At 38.0% G+C, this 22868-nt stretch overlaps 1 protein-coding gene across 2 annotated transcripts in view; it reads left to right on the top strand.

Moving 5' to 3' along the window:
* The window catches only part of NELL1 (neural EGFL like 1), an 877378-nt gene extending 859899 nt beyond the window's left edge, over positions 1-17479 (top strand). For both annotated transcript variants that reach the window (XM_086677814.1, XM_086677813.1), the window contains 3 exons: positions 12847-13023; positions 15404-15628; positions 17032-17479. In XM_086677814.1, coding sequence (XP_086533940.1) covers positions 12847-13023; positions 15404-15628; positions 17032-17082 — 453 coding nt within the window. In that variant the 3' untranslated portion in view covers positions 17083-17479. The remainder of the gene's footprint in view (positions 1-12846; positions 13024-15403; positions 15629-17031) is intronic.
* Positions 17480-22868: the final 5389 nt, after the last annotated feature.

Genomic DNA, 22868 nt, shown 5'->3' with positions numbered 1-22868 from the left:
ACTTGTGGAAGGAGAGGACAGCTTTGATTTAGGAGACAAATTAAAGGGGTGCCTGAGTGGCTTGGTGAGTTAAGTGTCCGTCCGACCCTTGGTTTTGACTCAAATCATAATCTCAGTTTGTGAGCTTGAGCTCTGCATTGGGTTCTGTGCTGACAGCAAAGAGCCTGTTTGAGATTCTCTCTCTCCCTCTCTGAACTGCCTCCCTAGCCCCACTCAACTCTCATGTACTCTCTCTCTCTCTCTCTCAAAAGAAATAAAACTTTTTTTAAAAAAGAAACTAAGTTAAAAAAATCTCCAAAAAGTTCTTTAAAAAAGAAACTAAATTAAAAACCCTAAATCAAATTCTGTAGATCACTCTCAAAAAAATGAATTTGTGACCCTGCTTTTTTCTATTATTTGCATCTAGAAATATTTTAATCCAATTTCATAAGTAGTAGCTCCAACACATAAGCATCCAAATGGACTATAATGGCATCATCATCTTTGAGGCTAAGAAGTCAAGATTGAGACAGAAATACTGGCTGTTAAACCATACTCTTGTTTTCAAATTCAAATAAAACTAAATCACATAATAGCAGAATTATACAAGCCAGCAAAGGGTCAAGGTTTACTATTCAAAGAAGCAGAGTCAAACAGTCTATGGATTCAGGGAAGTCCCTAGTATTTTTCATAAAACTAGAACAAATAACCCTAAAATTTTTATGGAACCACAAAAGACCCCAAATAGCCAAAGAAAACTTGAGAAAGAAGAACACAGCTGGAGGTATCACAATCCCAGATTTCAGATATACCATAAAGCTATATTGATCAAAACAGTGTGGTACTTGCACAGAAACAGACATAGGTCACTGGAACAGAATAGAGAGACCAGAAATGTATCCACACTCATATGGTCAGTTAACCTACAACAAAGGTGGCAGTCTCTTTAATAAATTATGTTGAGAAAATCGGACAGCTACATGCAAAAGAGTGAATCTGGATCACTTTCTTACACTTATATACAAAAATAACTTGAAATGGATTAAAGAACGAAATAGGAGACCTGAAGCCATAAAATTCCTAAAAGAACATATAGGCAGTAATTTCTTTGCCATCAGCCTTAGCAATATTTTTCTAGACATGTCTCCTCATGCTAAGGGAAACAAAAGCAAAAATAAACTATTAGGACTGTAACAAATAAAAGCCTTTGGCACAACAAAGGAAACCAGCAATAAAATGGAAAGGTCTACTGAATGAGAGAAGATATTGCAAATAATATATCTGATAAAGAGATAATATCATAACATACAAAGAACTGATACTGATCACCAAAAATAATCTGATTAAAAACGGGCAAATATCTGAATAGACGTTTTCCAAATAGGACATACAGATGGACAGTAGGCACATGAAAAGATGCTCAGCATCATTAATCATCAGGGAAATGCAAATCAAAACCACAATGAGATATCACATCATACCAGTAAGAATGGCCAGTATCAAAGAGACGAGAAATAACAAATGTTGTCAAGGATATGAAGAAAAGGAAACCCTTCTGTACTCTTGGTCGGGATGTATATTGGTGCAACCACTGTGGAAGTTACTCAAAAATTAAAAATAGAAATACCCTATAATCCAGTAATTCTACTGGGTATTTACCCAAAGAAAATGAAAATGCTAAATTGGAAATATATATGCACTCCTGTATTTATTGCCACATTATTTAATGTAGCCAAGATATGGAAGCAAACCAAGTGTCCACTGATAGATGAATGGGTAAAGAAGATTTGGTATGCATATGCATGTATGAAATGTTGGAATATTACCCAACCATGAAAAAGAATGAAATCTGGCCATTTACAACTACATGGGTGGACCTGGAGAGTATTAGGCTAAGTCAAATAAAGATAAATACCATATGATTTAACTCATGTGGGATCTGGAAAAAAAAATGAACAAACAAAAAAAGAAACCTCATAATAAAGAGAACTGATGGTTGCTAGAGGAGAGGGGGTTGAGCAGATGGGTGAAATTAGAGATAGAGATTAAGAGGTGTAAACTAGTTATAAAATAAATAACATGGAAATGAAAAGTAAAGCATAGGGAATATAGTCAATAATATGGTGATAATATGATATGGTGACAGATGATGACTGTACTTATTGTGGTGAGAATATTGAGTAATGTATAGAATTATAAAATCACTATGCTGTACACCCGAAACTAATATATTATTGTATGTCAACTATACTTCAGTTAGAAATTTTAAAAATGCTCAGGTGATCAGGAGAAAAAGTGGCAACATCATGAAATTCTCAGGCAGTTTCAGAAAGAGCCACCTTCATTCAATGATGACCAGAAAGAAAACAAACAAACAAACATGGGAGTTAGGCATAGATATTACAATAATGGGAGTGTGGAGTACAAATTAAGAATACGTACTTGAACAAAATTAGATCATACATTTGAAGAATCATTTAGATAAAACTTCTTTAGACCCTCAAAGAAATTAAAGCAAGAATTCCAACAAGATAGACAAAAAGGCAAGAGCATTAAACGAGAAGGAGAAGGAAAGCGGCTCCTGGAGAATGAACTGAGGGGAAAATCTCTGCACTATGAAGACTACCTCAGAAGCTTCTTGGAATCAAACCAGTACTGCTGCCACAGAGATGAGGGGGGAAAACCCACTAAGTATGAAAGGGAAAGGTGGAGAAGAAATATGATTACGTGACAGATATGGAAGCTGACAGTAATGATTTAACATGTAGTGGGTTTTCCTGAAGAGAACACAACAAATGCAACAAAACCAATTTCATAGATAAAAGAGAAGGATGACTGATTTGTACACCAAAAGGATTCTCTTACTATAACAAGATCAATCAGTACAAAGCCATCAGGACCAGTACTAGTGCCATAAGCATCAGGACAGCATAAGGTCAGCATATCCTGGGAAATTTCAGGTTGGCTTCAGACTTTCCTCCAAAACTCAAGATGCCAAAAGACAGTGGAAAAATTATTTGCAGACTATGGTAGGGAAAGTCTTTGAGCTAGGCACTCACAAATACTTCTTACATTGTAGGCTTTAGTTGATGGAATACATATTAAAAGAAGAATCAAAGAATGTAGGACTATGAAGAGAAAAAAACTATACAAGCCAGATGTCAGAAGCCACTCAATCTCATACACGACCAGTGTTGTCATATCATAAAGAGATTAATAACTTCTTTATGATGCTTCAAAATTGTCCTTCAAAGAGAGACTATAAATGAAATGTGTCCTGGCATGCTAAAGGTGAAATTGGTGCATTTTTCCCTAGATTATATTAGCCACTAAATTAAAGTGCTTTTATCTTCTTATTTTGACCCAGTGTTTATATTATCCAAGGACAATAAGCCTCTTTAGATAGTATTCAAAATAAATACTCTGCTATATGATTCCTGTATTATACTTGGAAGATGGAATATCATCTCCCTCATTTAGACTTAGAAGAAAGTTGAATTTAAACGTAGACAAAGCCAGAAATCAACCTTTCTCACTCTACTCTTATTCCTGGGTTCTTTTCTCTTCCCTTAAACTCCTTGGAATATGCAACTTCAAGGCATTCCACCAGGAATGAGAAGACCTGGATTCTATTCCAGGCATTGCTAGTAATTGGCTTTGTGACCTTGAGCAAACAACTTAGCATCAGAGCCTTTTTCCTCAGCTGTACAAATGGCTAGATGATATCAGAAATTCTTTCTGTCTCTAAAATTCTGTAAGTCTGGAAACTGCTAGTGACATTTATACCCTCAGTATTTCTCTCTCACCCTTTCCAAAATGTTTTAGTTTGTGGCTTAGTATCATTATTCATATAGACCTTTCAAATCCTTTCCAGGATTTTCTTTTTTGTTTCTTGCCAGCAGCTGGCATTTCTACATTTACTTTACAATAAGTATTATGTATACATTTCTTTGCATATTATACATTGAAATAGGATTAGTTTGTCATCATGTACAAATTATTCTTTCAAATTCTCTACAATACAAAGAGCGATAATTTGGGTCAATTTCATATTTGAGGGTTTAAATATTTAAATGGTTTAAAAGTAACCCGGATTTCACAACATTGCATCTTTCCACAAGGTTTCAGCTATTCTAACACCTGCTTAAAAATTTCAGGCACTTCAGGATGTCTGAATATCACTAGAGAGCTGAGTACACCAGCATTAGTCTTTTGAGTTCATTAATTTTACGTACATAACAGTAGGAATTTTTCTTAAAACATAAGTTTTACAGGGAAAGGTTCAAACCTATGCTGAATATTTATTGCTTTTGTATTCTGTCATCTAATTGTGTTATTTTATATTTTTTAAATATGAAATACAGCATGAAAATTATAATGTTAAATTATTTTAAGTATATTTATTTATTTTGAGAGAGAGAGAGAGAGAGCGAGCAGGGGAGGGGCAGAAAGAGGGAGAGAGAGGATTTCAAGCACAGAGCCTGACGTGGGGCTTGAACTCACAACCATGATACCATGATCTGAGCCAAAATCAAGAGACAGATGCTTAACCAACTGAGCCACCCAGACACCCTGAAAATTATTATATTGAATCACTATTATAAATATTATGTTAATATGATAAATATTCAACAGAAAGGATTGATAAATACTAGAAAAAATGGTAAACTTGGAGTGAAATCTTTCAAATTCTTTCCCTAGTTTTTGGCTCTCTATATAAATTTTTTTTAATATTATATTTGAGAGAGAGAGAGAGTCAGTGAGTGAGTGGGGGAAGGGCAGAGAGAGACAGGACAGAATCTGAAGCAGGCTCCAGGCTCGGAGCTGTCAGCATAGAGCCCAAAACAAGACTCAAACTCAAGAACTGTGAGATGGTGACCTGAAATGAAGTCAGATGCTTAACCGACTGAGCCACCCAGGTGCCCCTGGTTCAATATATAATTTATGGTCAGGCTTACCATGACAAGAAAAAGATAAAGAACCTGCAATAAATAATTAGGACATCCATGAAAAAGGGCGTTTAAATAGGTACTATTGAATGATAGTACATAGTATAGCCCAAATAATTTCTCCTGTAACTTAGCCACATATTATCTTAAGTTCTCATAAGATTTAGAAAAGTTAATATGATTTATAAAGGACACATGGAAATTAAGACAACTGGTGGGGAAGAGACAGTAGGGGGAACAATGTTATTGGATAATTTGTATAGATACGGTTTGGCAATCTCTTCCTCAGCCCCAGGATCTTCCTTCTGTCCTAAGCATGGAGGTAGAAATGAGGGAACATTTCTTTTGTGTACTTATAAGTATCTGCTCATACTTTGAAAACAACCTCATGAAGTAAATATTATTATTACTTTACAGAAGAAACAAGACACTCAAGTTTCACACAAGTAAGTGGTGGCAGCAGACCTGAAACCGAGATATCCATGACAAAATTCTAAGGTCTCTAGTTAGAGAAATGGGTTCCCAGCCTTACTGCTCCACATGGGTGTGGTTCTGTGAACTCTGCAAGATTCTTTATGTTTCTGAGCCATGTTTTTATCAGTAAGACTGGGTTAATATCTGCAGACACATTTGCTGTGAGAGTGAATTAAGATCAAGATAAATTTGAAGTACTTAGCTCAGAGACTTGCAGAGAGCTGTCTCTCCATGACTAATCACTTACCAAAGAAGACTCAAAGTTCTTTTAAAGAACTTTCCCCCTTGAGAGTCAGTACACCAGGTTAGCTACTAGTGTTTCATGCCAATTGAAAAAGAAGTATTGAAACATGTCCACAACTTAATGGAGTTCGGCAATAACAGTAGGCCCAAATGGATTTGGGATTTTGTTTAGATGCCATGTGCTTCCTTAACAGTGACAGTAATTTTATGCATCTTTAGACCACTTAGTTGATTAGGCCCAGAAAGATTGCTAAATTGCTTGGAACCCATGTTCTTTTAGCATTATCCAGACCACAGAGTGAAAAATGGTGGTCTCTTTGGGCTTGACCTCTAAATCTTAGTTATATCCCAGTTTCTTTTCACAGATACCCATCTGTGGCTCTTCCATTCATAAATTTGTCCAGAGCCTTAGGAGACATCTTTATTTTCTACCTGTGCTACATGGGAAGATAGAGAGGTCTCAGGTTTTTAACTTCTTGGAAACTGCAGCATTTTAGTATGAGTGATCATATTATATTGTTGATTATGGAGATGAATAGACAAATGGATACACAGTCACCTGACATGCCCTTGTAGTCATGAATGGTTTGTTATAGGGACATGGAAAAGGGAAGTATTATTGTATTCTAGGAGGATGCAGAAAGGAATAAGGAAAGATGTCACAGAGGAAGTGACCTTTGAGTGAGACCTTCAAGGATGAGAAATTTAGCCAAGTAGAGATGTGGGGAAAGTGAATCCCAAGCAGAGGGAATAGCAAGAACAAAGATGCAGAAACATTGCATGTGTTAAGGAAAATATGAAGTAAATGGTGGGCTTAGAATATCAGAAAAAAAGAAGAGTATGGGAGGGGGATAACTGATAATAAGCCGAGAGAGAAAGGTTACAGATAGAGCCAGACAGTGGAATTCAGACTTTATTCTGTGGGCAGCAGAGTATCATGAGTGACTTTTTGTTGAGGATTGGCATGGCCCAACCAAAGTCTGATCGACAGCACAGGAGGAGGACTGAGGAGATCCAAACTAAATGGAGAGGTACCACTTAGACTGAATTGAAGGTTCAGGAGAGTAAAGATGAGAACCCGAAGGAGGGTTAGAGACAGAAGATCACATGAAAGATAACACCAAAATTAAGTCATGGGTCTTGATAAATGATAATGTCAGACACTCACTCCCTGTGGCCATGTGTGCCCTCATTCTGTGGGCAGAAGCTCCAGAGTGGCATATTTGCAACTTAGCTGCCCCATTTTCCTGGGTCAAAAGTGTTCCGGTGCCAATGATCAGAGAAGGAGCCAGGGTTGCAAGTTAGGCTTGCATTTATTCCTACACCTTCATCTACTTCTAGTAGTAACTGGAAAATCCAGTGGGAGAAAACAAGCTGTGAGGACCAGATTTTATTTCTGTGCTGCCTGCAGGATTGTTTTGTTTTGTTCATTTTCTTAGTTGAAAAGTGAATAGCATTCATCCTTTAACTAAATGTAGTACTAGAGATGGATAGGGAAATAGATACCATAAATAACCACTTGCGCTCTGCAAGTGGAGGGCCAAATTCCTGTGGCAACACAGAAGAAGGGTAAAGTGGAGAGGATCTTTGCCATGAGATTGTCTGGAATGCTGACCACGTGACCTGGCCTCATACAAGCCTTTGCTCAGAAACTGAGGAAGGTGGCCAGATTAGGGAAACCTAAGGGGTTCCTGTGTTTCCTTCAGGCAAGAAGAAAGCTCTGTCTGCAAGGAGCTGACAATAAAATAACCCTGCCGTTCTCCTGTGGCACCCATTCGTAGAGTGAAGAACAGGGATGAATCAGCTTGTGCCTGGGGCCAGGGTAGAGGTTAGCTTTCTGAAATCCTTCAGTTTACTCCTAAAAATGCTTTGCTTTGCTCTCTAAACCTAACCAGTGACATTGTCAATACCTTCCTCTCTAGGGTGTTCTTGATGGAAGGAGTTGGCTGTGCCAGCCCTAAAACTGTGCTTCCTTTTCTTTGAAACATGAACAAATTGGCAAGTTTAGTTCACCCTCAAAACTCTAGGGGTCCTATCAAGGAACAGGGTCTTCTTTTCTGTTCTCCTCACTTCATACTTCTACTGCATGTAGTTCCGAATCCTGCCTTTTCATTGCTTTGTTTCTCCATCAGAGGTGTCAAACTCTTCCTTGGACCAGAATCCCCTGGAGGGTTTGTGAAACTTTGATCACTGAGTCTACCCCATAGACTTTCTTGTTTGGTGAGTCTGGGTTTGGGCACAACAATTTGCATTTCTAAGTAGTTTCCAGGAGATTCTAATGCTGCTTGTCAGAGGACCACATTTGAGAACCATTGCCTCAAGAATCCTTCTGATTTGAGTTGTGTGAAGTCCTTTTATCCTACCCTTTAGCATATTGGAAAATCATTGCTATGAATGTCTGGAGTGAGGTCTGGTTCCTGTTTTGTCATTAATTTGCTCTGTGAGAGAAGTGCTTTCCCCTCTCTGGACCTGATTTCCTCTTCATTAAAATGAGACATTTGGAATCAATGACTGTTAAGAGTTTTATTAGAGAAGTGCTAATTAGAGAGGGCTGGTTGTGTGGCGTAACCTGAAGCCAAATTAATATTTTGTAAAGACTGGATATCACAACACAAAAATCTGTATGTGAGAAGGTAGAATAGATGGGTCTAGAGTACCACTCCTAATTTTACTCTTTATATCAAAGATCAAAAAATGTTTTCTATGAAGGGCCAGATGGTCTTTGCATAACTGTCAGGTCTCTGTCTCATGTACTGAACTCTGCCATTAGAGTGTGAAAACAGCCAAAGGAAATATGTAAATGAACAAGGGAAGGTGTGTTTTAATAAAACTTTATTTCCAGAAACAGGTGACTGGCTGAATTTAGACTGTAGGTGTCAGTTTGCCAAACCCAGGTTATATTATAATTGAATTTACATAAATAATCTTACCTAAGTTTTTACTTAAGAGAGAGTGTGCATACGTGCATGAGTTGGGGAGGGGCAGCGAGAGAGAGAGAGAGAGAGAGAGAGAGACAGAATCCCAAGCAGGCTCCACACTGTCAGCACAGAGCCTGATGTTCGGTTTGGTCTCATGAACTGTGAGATCATGACCTGAGCTGAAATCAAGTCAGACACATAACAAACTGAGCCACCCAGGCACCCCAAGACCTCCACCTTCTTGATTTAAAAGTTTCAAAACTGTGGCAGAAAAGTGATATTATGCAATCTGGAGTAAATAATGTGTTAACTATTCAGTAATGTGTAATTTATAGTATAAAACCTGTAACTTTCCATGGCGTAAGAATAAATCCCTTTTTTATTTGACGAGAAAGTGTATGTCCCTGCTTCTTAAAATTCAGGAGCAATTTAAATAATATAGTAGTCATTGTTTAGAGCTGAAATCCATTATAAAATTACATAAAAGCATTTAGCTTCTACAGCAGAAGGGTGAAAAAATACATCTTTGGCATTTAGATGGGGCTTGTTCTGACCAATCCAGCTAGGACTGAGGTCAGGCTCTGGGAATGACCCCAGAGATCTAGCATGAGAAAGATTACTCACCAACTTTGAGCTCAATTGTCTTGCCAAGTTTAGATGCTAGTGTGGCTGTGTTCTGTTAGCTGAGGTTTTGTAATGGCATTCTCACTGAATTAATGGAGCCACCTGTGACATTTTCATTATTAAAAATGATTTTCTTGACAGTTACCCTGTAATTCAAAAGGCAGAATGAACATAGCCATTGTTCTAAAATATGTCAGAACCTAAGAGGGGCCTATTTGGCATTTTCACATAATTGATGAGATAGGAAATTGCTTTATTTTGCACTAACCCTGGAGGCTATCCACTTATTCTTGTTCATTCTTTTAATCCCCACATGCAGAGAGAAACCTAACATTCTGATTGAGCCTTATTGCCTGTGGTACAATAGCCTCTTCTAAAGCAGTGTGTCCCTGTTTACTGTGGTTTGTGGATAGAGCTTTTAGGTTATGGAGGCCCAATCATTCTATACTTGGGGAGAGTAATACTGTGACCTCAGTAGCTGACCTGACCATATGATTTTATATGGTAGCTACCGTTACTTTTTTTTAGCTTCTGTTAAAATAAATCACTAGGGAGTTATTCTGGGCAATGGTTACACGAGCAAAATACATAACTGAGTTAAAATAAGGGCCTATTGTTGGAAGAGTCCTAGAATCTGGAGAGTCCTTTGTCCAGACTAATTATAATCTCTGACTCAATGCATTTGCTTAACTTGAGTGTGTGTTTGTATAATCTGTCATCCCTTGATAGTTAGAAAATTATGATTTCTTGTCATTTTATGCAATAGTAGCTAAAATGCACATGCTTTGAGGAAAAGCATTTTTCAACCTGTTATGTCGTTATATACACAGCCAGCAGGTCTCCTTTCCATTCTCCATAAAAAAATGTAAAGCATTTAAAGATTCCCACTTCAGCTGACAGTAAACTTGTCTCAGTGAGCGCTGTCCTATTCAACATTGTTATCGATGAAGGAGATGAAGACCCTGAGGGCAGATCCATCAAGTTTGCAGATGTCACTAGGCTATGAAGGAGGACAAACTATGGTGGATGACAGAAACAGCATTTAGAAAACATTGTGACAGGAAGAGAGATGAAATGAATCTAACAAGGTAAAATACAAGAAGGATAAATATCAGGTTTTATAGTTTCTGCCCCCAAACAACTGAGTACACAAGATAGGGATAGTGCTTAATGAGGTTTTAGTCTTCATTAAGTTCAATATAAATCAACATCATGACATACCATAGTAAGTAGGGAAGTAAATATTGAAACCAGGCTACTTTAAAGAACACATAGAGCTTAAAACAAGGTGACCATGAGTCCCAATTCACTGCTGGTCAGACTGTCACTGAAGAATTATATTTAGTTCTTTTACTCAGCTACCTCATTTGAGAAATGGAGTGTAAATTGTACTCCACAGATTTATCAAGACTAAATGTGCTGGGATGCCTGGGTGGCTCATGGGTTAAGTATCCAACTTCAGATCCAGGTCACGATCTCGTGATTTCTGGGTTTAAGCCTCATATCGGGCTCTCTGCTGTTAGCGTGGAGGCTGCGTCAGATCCTTTGTGTGTGTGTGTGTGTGTGTGTGTGTGTGTGTGTGTGTGTGTGTATGTCTCAAAAATTAACCTTAAAAGATTAAATGTGCTAATGCATATAAAAGACAGCACAATGTACGGCACAAAATAAATGTTAAAATCAAGGTAGAGTATTGTTATTATTATATTGGAAATACTTAAACTGTTGAAGAAGAAGACAACTATAACAATGAAAGGATTCAAAACTAGTGGTACTAGTCAAAAAATTAAGAGATAATCCAGAGATGAGATGATTCAGTGGAAACATAATGCTCTCTTCTACAAACGGAAGAGTTGAAAGTGTGGCAGAGGGGATTGGGAGTTCTGTGATTAGCAAGAGTGTGAACAAATATCAGTGGATAGAGGCAACAAGAAGTCCAGTTTTTAACATTCATACATGAACAGAGATATATACATTGAATGCCTTCCATAGTGGTGGCTTCCTTGAGACTGGAGAACTTCAAGCATAGGCTTGATGACTTGATATGGTTGCTCTAGAGAAGTTTCAAGTGTAGACCCAGGAAGCTTGGTTATGTGTCCTGGCTCTGAGATTCTTTAGTTTTTAAATATTCAGCAAAGCAGTCATAACCACACATGGTGGCCACACATCTTACATTTTCAGCATCTTCATTGTCTGAAGTGAGAAGTTATTGTAAGCAACAGATGTATAATGGGTGCATGCTGCAAATGTACGATCATTTTTTTGTAGTTTATTTTTGAGAGAGAGAAAGAGTGAGCACAAGCAGGGGAGGGGCAGAGAGAGAGACAGAAGCTAAAGTAGGCTCCAGGCTCTTAGCTGTCAGCGCAGAGCCCAACACAGGGCTCGAACCAACCAACCATGAGACCATGACCTGAGCCAAAGCCAGAGGCTTAACCTACTGAGCCACCCAGGCACCCCTGCAAATGTACTGTGTTAATGTTTGAGTGCTGTTGAACTTCAAGTCTTTACGAGTGTTCAGGGCCATTACTCCAGAAATTGTACTGTGCCTATTATTTGGACACCTAGGGCGTAAGGGGCACCTGATATAGCCCCTTGTAATAAATAGCCTAAAGCCTATCTTGTAGAAGAAAAATTGTTTTGAAACCAGAAGCCCTGGTGATGCTCCTTAGAGATCTTTAACTCCATACTGGATAAGTCATTTAGCCTCTCTTGGCCTCAGTTAATTTTTCTGTAAAAAAGGGTAAAGTCAGACTTCCTCCCAGAGTTGAGACAGAGATAAAATTAGATGAATACATTTGAATGCATTTGGTGGTATCATTGTAAACTGGGAAAAATACAGGAGCATAGTTTTCCCATTAAACGAGTTCTTGAACATATATGCATTTTTAAATCCTTGGTTTAATTGTAATTTTACTTAGAAATGTAATTTTTTGGGGGCGCCTGGGTGGCGCAGTCGGTTAAGCGTCCGACTTCAGCCAGGTCACGATCTCGCGGTCCGTGAGTTCGAGCCCCACGTCAGGCTCTGGGCTGATGGCTCAGAGCCTGGAGCCTGTTTCCGATTCGGTGTCTCCCTCTCTCTCTGCCCCTCCCCCGTTCATGCTCTGTCTCTCTCTGTCCCAAAAATAAATAAACGTTGAAAAAAAAATAAAATAAATGTAATTTTTTGGAAACATTTAAGAAAAAAAGAGTTTCAAGCAACATACGACTTTTTGAATTTAGAAATATCTCCATTTTTTAACGTTTATTTTTGAGACAGAGAGAGACAGAGCATGAATGGGGGAGGGGCAGAGAGAGAGGGAGACACAGAATCGGAAGCAGGCTCCAGGCTCCGAGCCATCAGCCCAGAGCCAAACGCAGGGCTCGAACTCACGGACCGCGAGATTGTGACCTGAGCTGAAGTCGGAGGCTTAACCAACTGAGCCACCCAGGCTCCCCAGAAATATCTCCATTTTTACATGAGCTGCTCTGCAGGCAAAGTTAGGGTGTGTATATGTGTGAGTGCACACACGTGCATCCATTTTAAACAAAATGAAAGGTGGACAGGGGAGTACTTGGACTCTAAGAAATCCTTCCTATGTGCTCTGTTTATAAGGTTTCCTTTTCCTAGTGCAGCCACCTTGTTTCCCTAATGATGTAACCTCCTTAACCTCATCTCTAAACAGGATGGAAAGATCTTCTGCCGACGGACAGCTTGTGATTGCCAGAATCCAAGCGTTGACCTTTTCTGTTGCCCAGAGTGTGACACCAGGGTCACAAGCCAATGTTTAGATCAAAATGGACACAAGCTCTATCGAAGTGGCGACAATTGGACTCATAGCTGCCAGCAGTGCCGGTGTCTGGTATGTCAGCTTCCCTTAGAATATTTTCTCCTTTTACTCTGGAAAGGTTGCAAACTCAGTTGCTTATGGGTTTTAGTTCCTGCTATTTTTGATCCTATTCAGGAAACTTGAGTCTTGTGGCTACTACGGGGCATATGCTCTGCCTAAAGACATTCAGATTCTACTATTTAAAACAATATACAAAGACAGGGTGGGGGGATGGGTGATATAGCTGACGGGGACAAAGGAGTGCACTTCTAATGAGCACTGGGTGATGTATGGAATAGTTGAAATCACTATACCATATATCTGAAACCAATATAACAGTGCATGTTAACTGTCCTGGAATTAAAACACAAAACAAAAAAATCAATGTACAAGACTAAAAGAATGTGTTTATGGGTCAGATTTGGCTCAACTTATGTTAGTTTACACCTACTTTTTGGCAAATCCAGATGAAGCAAAATCTCTGCATGATAGAAAACTTTCAAAGCCTTGACCGGGACTTGTAGTTCTTAAAGAGCCAAATCTTTGATTTCTTGGGACCTAACCATTAAAAGTTTCAATAGGAGACATAACAGAACATGGTAGAAATATCAGGGATGGAGTCATAGAGACTTAGAATTCAGTCTTGCTTCTCCCACCTGCTAGCTCTGTGTTATTAACTCGGGCAAATCCTCACCTTGCACTGATCATTCTTTCCTTGTACACAAGTGGAATACCAATTTTGTAGGACTGTTAGGAAGATGAGAGAACATATGTGAAGTGCAAATACAGTGCATGGCACATAGAAGGTACTTAGCATACAGAAGTCACTACTGATAACATTTTCTAGATGTTTCAGATGCTAAACCTTCATATAGAACAAGTAGAGGTAATTTTAGATCTTCATATAAAGATACTAATGGTATATAATCAGATTTGAGAATGTCCGAAGAATTTCTGGACCTAGTTCTTTCTCTTTCAAATCATACCACAAAGTTTTCAAAGGATGCAAAGACTGTTAGGCTATATAATCCTAGTGAATCTTATGTTCCTTCTTTGGGGGAGTCATAACTATTGGAACCAAGTCACAACCAAGTCTACTTGTAATAGAACCTATAAGCAGCATTCCATACTTTAACATTTTCTAATATTAGTGATTTAGTCTGTGACTACTGTATGAAAACAAGCATTTAGAGAAATTGTACTGTAAATTTCTCTCAGATTTTCTAAAGTCTCCTGGTGAATGTGCAGATCATCTTAGTAGAATACATTCTTCTGAATCACCCCTAATACTGAGGAGTAGAATTCAGATATATTCAAATCAAAGCCATTTTTTTTCAAGCTCCCATCTGAGGGCAACTGAACCCAACACAACTATATCAGTCTGGAAAATTGCATTTCTTTTTCAAGAAGTCAGTCATCAGGCACTTAGAAGAATTGGGATTAATTTCAGACATGAAATTTTCATTGAATTTCAGAAGTGTTTCCATGTCCATCCCTAGCCCCTAAGGCTAATATCTCCTGGGAAAACTGAAGATGTTGAACACGTAGCTTAATAATTATTTGAGTATACTGTGGGTCATATTTACTAAATAGACTCTGGATGATATAATGGTGAGCATGATAGACCTTGTCTGTTATGTAGCTGACCAAATCGTTAGGCGTGAGTTTTCATAAATTATAATGAATTTCCATGATAACTGAAGAGGCAGCTAGAGAAATAGTTATAGGCAGCTCAGTGGAGCCACAGTTGCCAGACTCTGAAACACACAGAGGTTCCATCTGAACTATAATACCTTGCTACATGTTAGTGATGTCACTAGCTAAATGTCACATTCAAAACCATTCTGAAGTAGTTCTCCCAGTCTCAATTTTAAACTTGATACTAAGAACTCAGTTTATGATGTTGTTGAAATATTACAGTGCTTCAGGTTCCACTTTGACCTTAAGAGAAGTTAATTTCTCTTAAGACACTAGCCATCACCTTACCACCTATGCACTTATTTGTTCATTCAATTAGCATTTTTTTTTTTTACCAAAACTGTGCTAAGCATCAGGGAGATAAAGAAACAAGCCCAAAGCCTAAATGCTCAAAACTTAATCTGGAGTTGTACTGATAAGGAACATAAATGTGATGATAAAAAATAGTTATGGGGTGCCATTGGTACACAGATGTGGACCTGCCTTTTTCTCAGGCTGCAGTATAGACAGTCAGCAAAAGTACCATGGAGGAGGTGATATCTAATCTATAGGAGCTCTTCAAGGAGGAAGCACATTATACCCATAAAGGTGGAAGTAGAAACATACAGTGAGGACAGTGATGATAATTACTGTCCCTCCCCACCCCCGGCAGGACTTTGGGAGCATAATTGTTCATAAGGATAAAGATAAACCATTTCTGGCTCTCTCTCTACAGGAAGGAGAGGTAGACTGTTGGCCACTCACTTGCCCCAATCTGAGCTGTGAGTACACAGCCATGTTGGAAGGGGAGTGTTGTCCCCGCTGTGTCAGTGACCCCTGCCTGGCTGATAACATTGCCTACGACATCAGAAAAACTTGTCTGGACAGCTATGGCATTTCAAGGCTGAGCGGCGCAGTGTGGACAATGGCTGGATCTCCCTGCACAACTTGCAAATGCAAGGTAATTGGATGCGGGAGGTTCATTCCTGATGTTTCTGAATGCACAGGTTCTGAGGGGCATGATGGAAACACAGGCAGGCATTTCCATCTCAAGGGAGGTTAATATGTCTGAGTGGATCGGAGCCACACTGTGTATATAAGTAAATTCCAAATGAACATGGACTAAAACAGTCCTCTCTCTTGCCTTTGAATTACAGAATTTTAACAATTGACACTAGGTCCAATTATGGCTGATTTAAGCTATTTTGGCCTGCATATTAAAAACGAAAGAAAGAAAAAAGATCTCTTTTTCATGCTGGAAAAATTTATAAGCCCTTTCATGAAACTGTCAGTGTTAGAAGAAAGTGCTCTATGAAGTTGTTTGCTTTAATTATCACAGTATCTAATGCAGGGACTTGAAGCTCTTGCCGAAGGATTTAATTGTGATTATTTTCCTGTCATTTTGGAGGAATTCCCATGAGCGATCCTCATACGTCTTTGATATTAAAAACTGACCCCTTCCTCCCTACAAAGCTTGAGAAGAGCTATGGCTACAGCTGACTTGAAGCTGGGGTTAGGCAGCCATCTCTGCCAAAACATTGAAGATTCTCCTGATGAAGCACATTTAAAATATTAGTCTATTCGGTTCTGTCAAATCCTGGCTCAGTTTCAGCTATCAGTGGAAGGTTCCCAAGTCATCTCTTTATGGCTATTCTAAAGGTGGATTCTTTTCTTTTTTCTGGAAAGTACCATCTTTAAATTCAGCCCCAATAGGAAAAGGCCCATATCAACCTGCACATAGCAAAAGAGCCACAGTCCCATGTGTACTTTCAAGCCCCAGTAAACTTAGCGACCAGGGGATGTGGAGACCTGTGTTATGTATTAGTATTTCTTTGCGGTCAGGTTTGAGATTCATTTAGGGAGATTATCAAGGTGTATTAATTTCCATTAATTTATATATCTAAATATGTACTGTTCCCTTCATAGTCACCACTGAGAGACTCTGTTCCTATTATGCAAACCTTTCTGGAACCCATTTTGGAGTTGCCTTCATGTTGTGCTACTTTTGATTTGCTTTGTCAATGACAAATTATCTTTGAGGGGTATGTTTTTGAAAACAATTTTATTTAGAATAAGTCCGGTGACTAAGTTGCGTGAACAACCTGGAAATACAGGGGACGAATCCCAAACATGGTTTGGGAGGTATAAACTTGCACTGCCAGCAGGAGCTAGCAAAGGGACTCAAGAGGATCTCCTATGTCTTTCCTTCCCCCACCTCCTCTAGCATTTTTCTGGTAGTTTTTCAGTAGCATTCATGGAGCTTATCTCAAAATGGAGATCGTCATTTTGGATATGAAAATGCACACTGCTGATTGATTTATATCCTCTGTCTCAGTTGGCTAACGCTTTTGTCTTGATGCACAGAATGGAAGTGTCTGCTGTTCTGTGGATTTGGAGTGTCTTCATAATAATTGAAGTATTTAAAATGGATTCATCATTGCGGGAGAAAAATGGACGAAATGACCATCCAGCATGGTGAAGAACAGGAATTGGTGTTTTGTTTTTTTACCACAATTACCAAAGTCTCCATCTGAGGAAGGTGTTTGGGGGTTGCCTTTTGGATCTATCACTTTGTTCATTCTTGCTAACCTAGTCTAGGTGACCTACAGTGGTTGTTATAAGAAGTTTCCCGTGTTGTAAATCACGTTTCCCTCATCAAATCATTTGCAAATACATTTAAATGATCTCATGGTAACTGTTGATGTGTTTTTTGGTTTATTTTGTGTACTAACATAATAGAGACTCGGCTCTTTTTATTTATTTTTTTCTTGAGTTTTGGATCAAATTCTACAAATAAAGTTGCCTGTTGTGATTCTGTCCCATCCACTGCATACTTAGTATCGAGACCCCTGTGAAATGTTTTGATGAATGTATGTAGAGTCTAACTGAATCATACTTACATTTCAGACTGTTGAACACACTTAGATGCTTACTCATTCAGTTTAAACAAGGTGAAAGAAATTCTGATATAGTAAAGAGGGGCAAGGCCACAAACATGATTATATAATTATTGTTAAAAGAACTTTCTCCTCCCTCTTGCAAATAAGACAAAAGCTTAAGTCACAATTTAGAAGCAGCAATACTTACCACCTTTCCAGGCACTGAAAAATTGATAACTTACAAGGGACTTGCATATCTATTAATTCAAGTTATCATCCTAGCACAGGTGAATGGTGTAATTCCTACATTACATTACGTTCCTGCATTACAGAATAGTAAATTAATGGCTCCTGAGCAACAGTTTGTTTGGTTGACTTATACCATGTTGGGACTGGTGGCCAGCTCTCCTAATGCCTGCCCAGTGCTATTTTCTTCTAGACCACACCACCTCTCAGGTGGTGAAGGAGGCACCTTTAGGAAAAGTTACTTGTATGTTCAACAGTTCTTTTAGAACAGTGAATGTTTTTATTTGAGCCACCAGCATATTTTTAAGAGTTGGCAGTTATTGAGTGGTACAAAACGAATAAAATGTGTAAATAACATTTTATCTGAGCTGAGAATTCAAACTTAGGTTGTAGTTTCAGTTAAATCACGTCATAGTGGTTTATAATACCTAAGGCTCTTGAATTCATTATTATTCTGAATCAAGTTGTTTCATGAAGTTTTATTCACTTTCCTAGTATCAAAAAAGATGTTAAGTCATTCATGCTAACAATATTTTAAATCCCCCAAAATAATAAAATTATTCATTAAAGATGACAAGCTCAGATTACCATTGTTCATTGATATTTGCCAGAGATTCTACTCAATATCAAATATTTTTGCAAAGATGGAGTTCACTACATGAAATTAATTCCATGTGAATTAAATTATGTCAATAGTTTAAATACTGTATTTGACAACTACTGTTAAAATGTGGTAAGTTAGAAGATATCTCTCCTTTAACTCCTTAAATGCAATCATGGAATGGAAAACTTGAAAATGATTCTTTTAAAAATACGGGTGCCTGGGTGGTTCAGTCAGTTGAGCATCCGACTTCAGTCAGGTCATGATCTTGTGGTTCACGAGTTTGAGCCCCACATCAGGCTCTGTGCTGACAGCTCGGAGCCTGCTTCAGATTCTGTGTCTCCCTCTCTCCCTGCCCTACCCCTGCTTGCTCTCTGCTTCTCTCTCTCTCTCTCTCAAAAATAATAAAGAAAATATTTATGACCCAGTATTAAAAAAAAAAATCTTAAGGGGCACCTGGATGGCTCAGTTTGCAATCCTGCAGTTTGTGAGTTTGAGCCCTGCATCAGGCTCTGTGCTGACAGCTCAGATCCTGGAGCCTGCTTCAGATTCTGTGTGTGTCTGTCTCTGAAAAATGAATCACATTAAAAAATGTTAATTTAAAATTATTAAAATTAAAAAATTAATTTTCATTGGAAAAACGAAGACATTTACAAGAATCATTCATAACTGTATAGGTCAGTGTTGGCAAATTACGGCCCTGGTGCTAAATCTGCTTCTATACTTCCCTGGAACACAGCAGGGACCATTCATTAATACATTCTCTACTGCTGAAGAGGTAGAATGGCAGAACTGAGTAGTTCCAACAGAGACCTCGTGGCTCACTTGGTCTTGCCCTCTACAGAAAAAGTTCACCAGCCTCTGGTAAAGAAAATGACTAACACTGCTGTGTATTTTAGAATGGGTTTCCATTTTTACCAATGAATTTTCAAAATTTCACCACTGTCTTTATTGCACAGCCATCAGTGTTGATGGCTCATCCTAAAATAGGGTTTTTTTGTTTTTTGTTTTTATACAACTACAATCCTAAAATGTCAGTATTTTCTTCGTTTCATTTTAGATCTGGTGGGTAAATGTAACCTGTGCCAACTTGGTAACATGTTATTGATATTTAGTAGCACAATTTACACTACTGCCAGCTCCTATCAATAAGGGGTTTGCTTCCTATCAAATAATTGATGACATTTTCTTATCAAAAATTATTGAGTGCTTTATACATAAGATACTCCGCTACGCTCTGCTCAGAAAATAAAGATGAAAAAAATTGTCATTAAAGTTCACCATTATGTGAGCCTTTAGAGGTGTTGAGGATCTTTGAATCTATTAGGGGATCCAGTTGAAATAACTGCTTGAAATACCTTCTTGATTCAGAAATTTTAAAAAAGTTACTTTTTTAAAAAAATGTGGTAAATCTCTTGATGGAATTTGGTTAAGTCTTGTTCTATGATGTGGAATGTAAAATGGGTGTCCATTTAATGAAACAAAACTATATTTAACAGATCTGCCTCCTTACAGACCCTAACCATTGTCTGCTCCACCACAAGGGTCAAGAAGCTAACACACAGTCTGGTAAGAAACAATGATCAATACATAAGTGTTTAGCTACCTTCCAATTACCTGTAGTGTCAAAACATTGTGATTCAGGAGAGTAGAATATGAGGGGAGATGAAAGTTCTATGAACTAGATAAATCTATTAAAACAAAATTTACCTCATCTATGTTGCATATGAAATATATGCATATATGCATGTGTATTATATATGTTTTATATATAAGTAGAATATCAATATATAATATATATTCATGTGTGACCTATAATGCATATATTTTAATATTTATATTCATATATAATATGTCTATGTGTGTGTGTGTATACACACACACACACACACACACACACACACATACATACATATCACCAGACTTCCCCTCTTCTGAGCTTTACACTTCTGTGCTTATGTCACTATTGTGGACTTTTAACAGACTATATAGGCTAGCCTATGTACAATCTTCATCTTATACCATCCAGCATAGTGCCTTGCATAGAGTACTTCAATTAATTGTAAAAATTGAATTCATAATCATCTTTTACAGTATCAAAAAGTTATCATCGGAGAGTGGAGACAATCCACTCTAGTGGCTTTCAAATGTTCTTAAGCAGTAAGACCTGTTTGAAAAATCAAAATGTATTCTGTGCTCCAATATAAAAATTCAGGAAAAGCAGTTTCTCTGTTTGGAGCAAGGGTTGAGAACCCCTTCACACATGCCACACCATAGCTCACAAACTTCAACAGCACGGTTTCAAAGTCATTGACCTGAACTTCATCTTCACCTCTACAGATGAAACCAACACTCAGGTTAAGTGACTTGCCCAGAGTTCATAATTCATCTTAGACCTAGAGCTACCACCCAATCCACATGGTTTTCCCTGTGCTGTCCTGCTAATGACCCCAAATGTTTTCCCACATTTCATTTTCAAGTGAGCTTTTCTTACTCCTTCTAAATGGATGACATTAAAAGACAATCATTGAGGAACTTCAATATCTGTAATTGTCTCTGTGTTCTGTATTCCTCCTGATTGTGATATTGCCTTATGAAATTCAGGTACTAAGAACTGAGAAACATTCTAATTAAAAGCCTGACAGCATGCCTAAACCCACAGTAGTAACAAGCCATTTTACCCAATCTCATGCTCTATAGGAAAATTTTAAAATACAATTTTTGTGAGCACAATTCATTCCAGAAACATGCTTGTAATCCAAAGCACCTGTATATCAAAGTGAACTTCCCCATAAAAAATAATGGAAACTCAGATGACTCATTCCACAACTCCAAAATATTCATATAAAAATGATTATAATACTGCAATATAATACAAAATAATAAAGAACATATAAAATATAAAGCAAAATAAATTAACCTGCACTTACCTCTGAAAACCTTCATGGCTGGTTTAAGGGAGACAAGATAGAGGAGGGTTATTGTGTAGGATGACTTTCATTATCACTAATAGAACCACTGCTACCTGTTGGCTCAATGGAATCTTTTTCTGCATGGGGGACATTGTATACAATAAACTCTTGTCATATACTGTATTTAATGTAACTGTCAATAAGGCAGCAGAGGAAAGGGTTTATATCTGTAGGCAGCCTGGCCTAGAATGAAGCAAAGCATTCCTAAGCTTACTCTTGTATGGAAAAGCAAAGGACTATCCATAGGTGTTTTGAAGTGACAAAAAAATACAGTAGTTCCAGTTGTGGGCACCTTCCAACATTCTTAAAAGTTACTTATGCCAGACACCAGAGCCTGAGACCAAGCATCAGCAAGTTACTCACAATCTAAGGTTTTACTGTACTCCTTAAAGTTAACACACACACACACACACACACACACACACACACACACACACACCCATCAGAATACTACAAAATCTGGCACTGAAAGGCGATCTTGCGTATAGTCTGCTTTCTGATATTATTCATTTGCCCATTTACATTTTTTAATGTTTATTTTGAGAGAGAGAGAGATCATGAGCGGCAGATGGTCAGAGAGAGAAATAATCCCAAGCAGGCTCCACACTGTCACCATGGATCCCATGACCTGAGCAGAAATTGAGTCAGATGCTTAAACAACTGAGCTGCCCAGGCACCCCACACTATTGCTTTAGTAAAGAGCCAAATGAATATAAAGGAGGGAGGTGGGAATACTTCTTTTAAATGCAAAATAAAAATATATTCTTTTGATCAAAACATCAAACACCATACAGCTTGGGAAATGAAGATACTGTAAAGAAAACAGAACAAAAATCTGGGGTACTACATTCCATATTTACAAATGGTGAAGTATTACCTTCAATCATGTCTGTGAACAGAGCTTTAATGATTCTATTGTGGGACAGGGAAGAATTTTTCTTAGATAATTTTACATATAAAATTTGAAAACGGCATTGAAGGAATGAGTCACTGCACTAGAAATCAGACTGACAAAGGTTTTAATCAGATTTTTAAACCTCAACTATTATTGGGGACAATGTAGAAAAGTACCCAGAGTAAGTTGGAGGGAGTACAGTGACATAAATAGTGCATCTCAAAGGTCTCAGTAGATTGTGAGCCAATTGTTGATAGTCGACTATATGGACCCAGGCTTTTCACTTTATTCAGAGAAGCCGCAAATTGGGATTTTACTGTGTGATGTTATGAGTCTTAAATTCTGAATCCAACTTTAAAAGACTGAATTCAGGACATACAAAACATGTTGGTGGACTGATGTAGCTCGTAGAATCAATTTGTCACAGACCTCTGGTTGAGAGCCACAGGAAACCCTTCAGTTAACTAATGCTACTTCAGAATTTATAGGTCAGCAAAACAGTTGCTTTTCTCTTTACCCCCTCTCCCCCTCCCTCCCATTTATCATTCACTTTAATCGTATGGCATTGAATGGTATCTAAGCCCCAGAATTTCCTTGGTGTGTTCTAT

This window comes from Puma concolor, chromosome D1, assembly GCF_028749965.1.
Source record: "Puma concolor isolate L17-30 chromosome D1, mPumCon1.1.hap2, whole genome shotgun sequence".
Lineage (NCBI taxonomy): Eukaryota > Metazoa > Chordata > Mammalia > Carnivora > Felidae > Puma > Puma concolor.
Note: the sequence above shows the minus strand (reverse complement) of the source record. Positions and strands in the feature narration are given on the sequence as shown.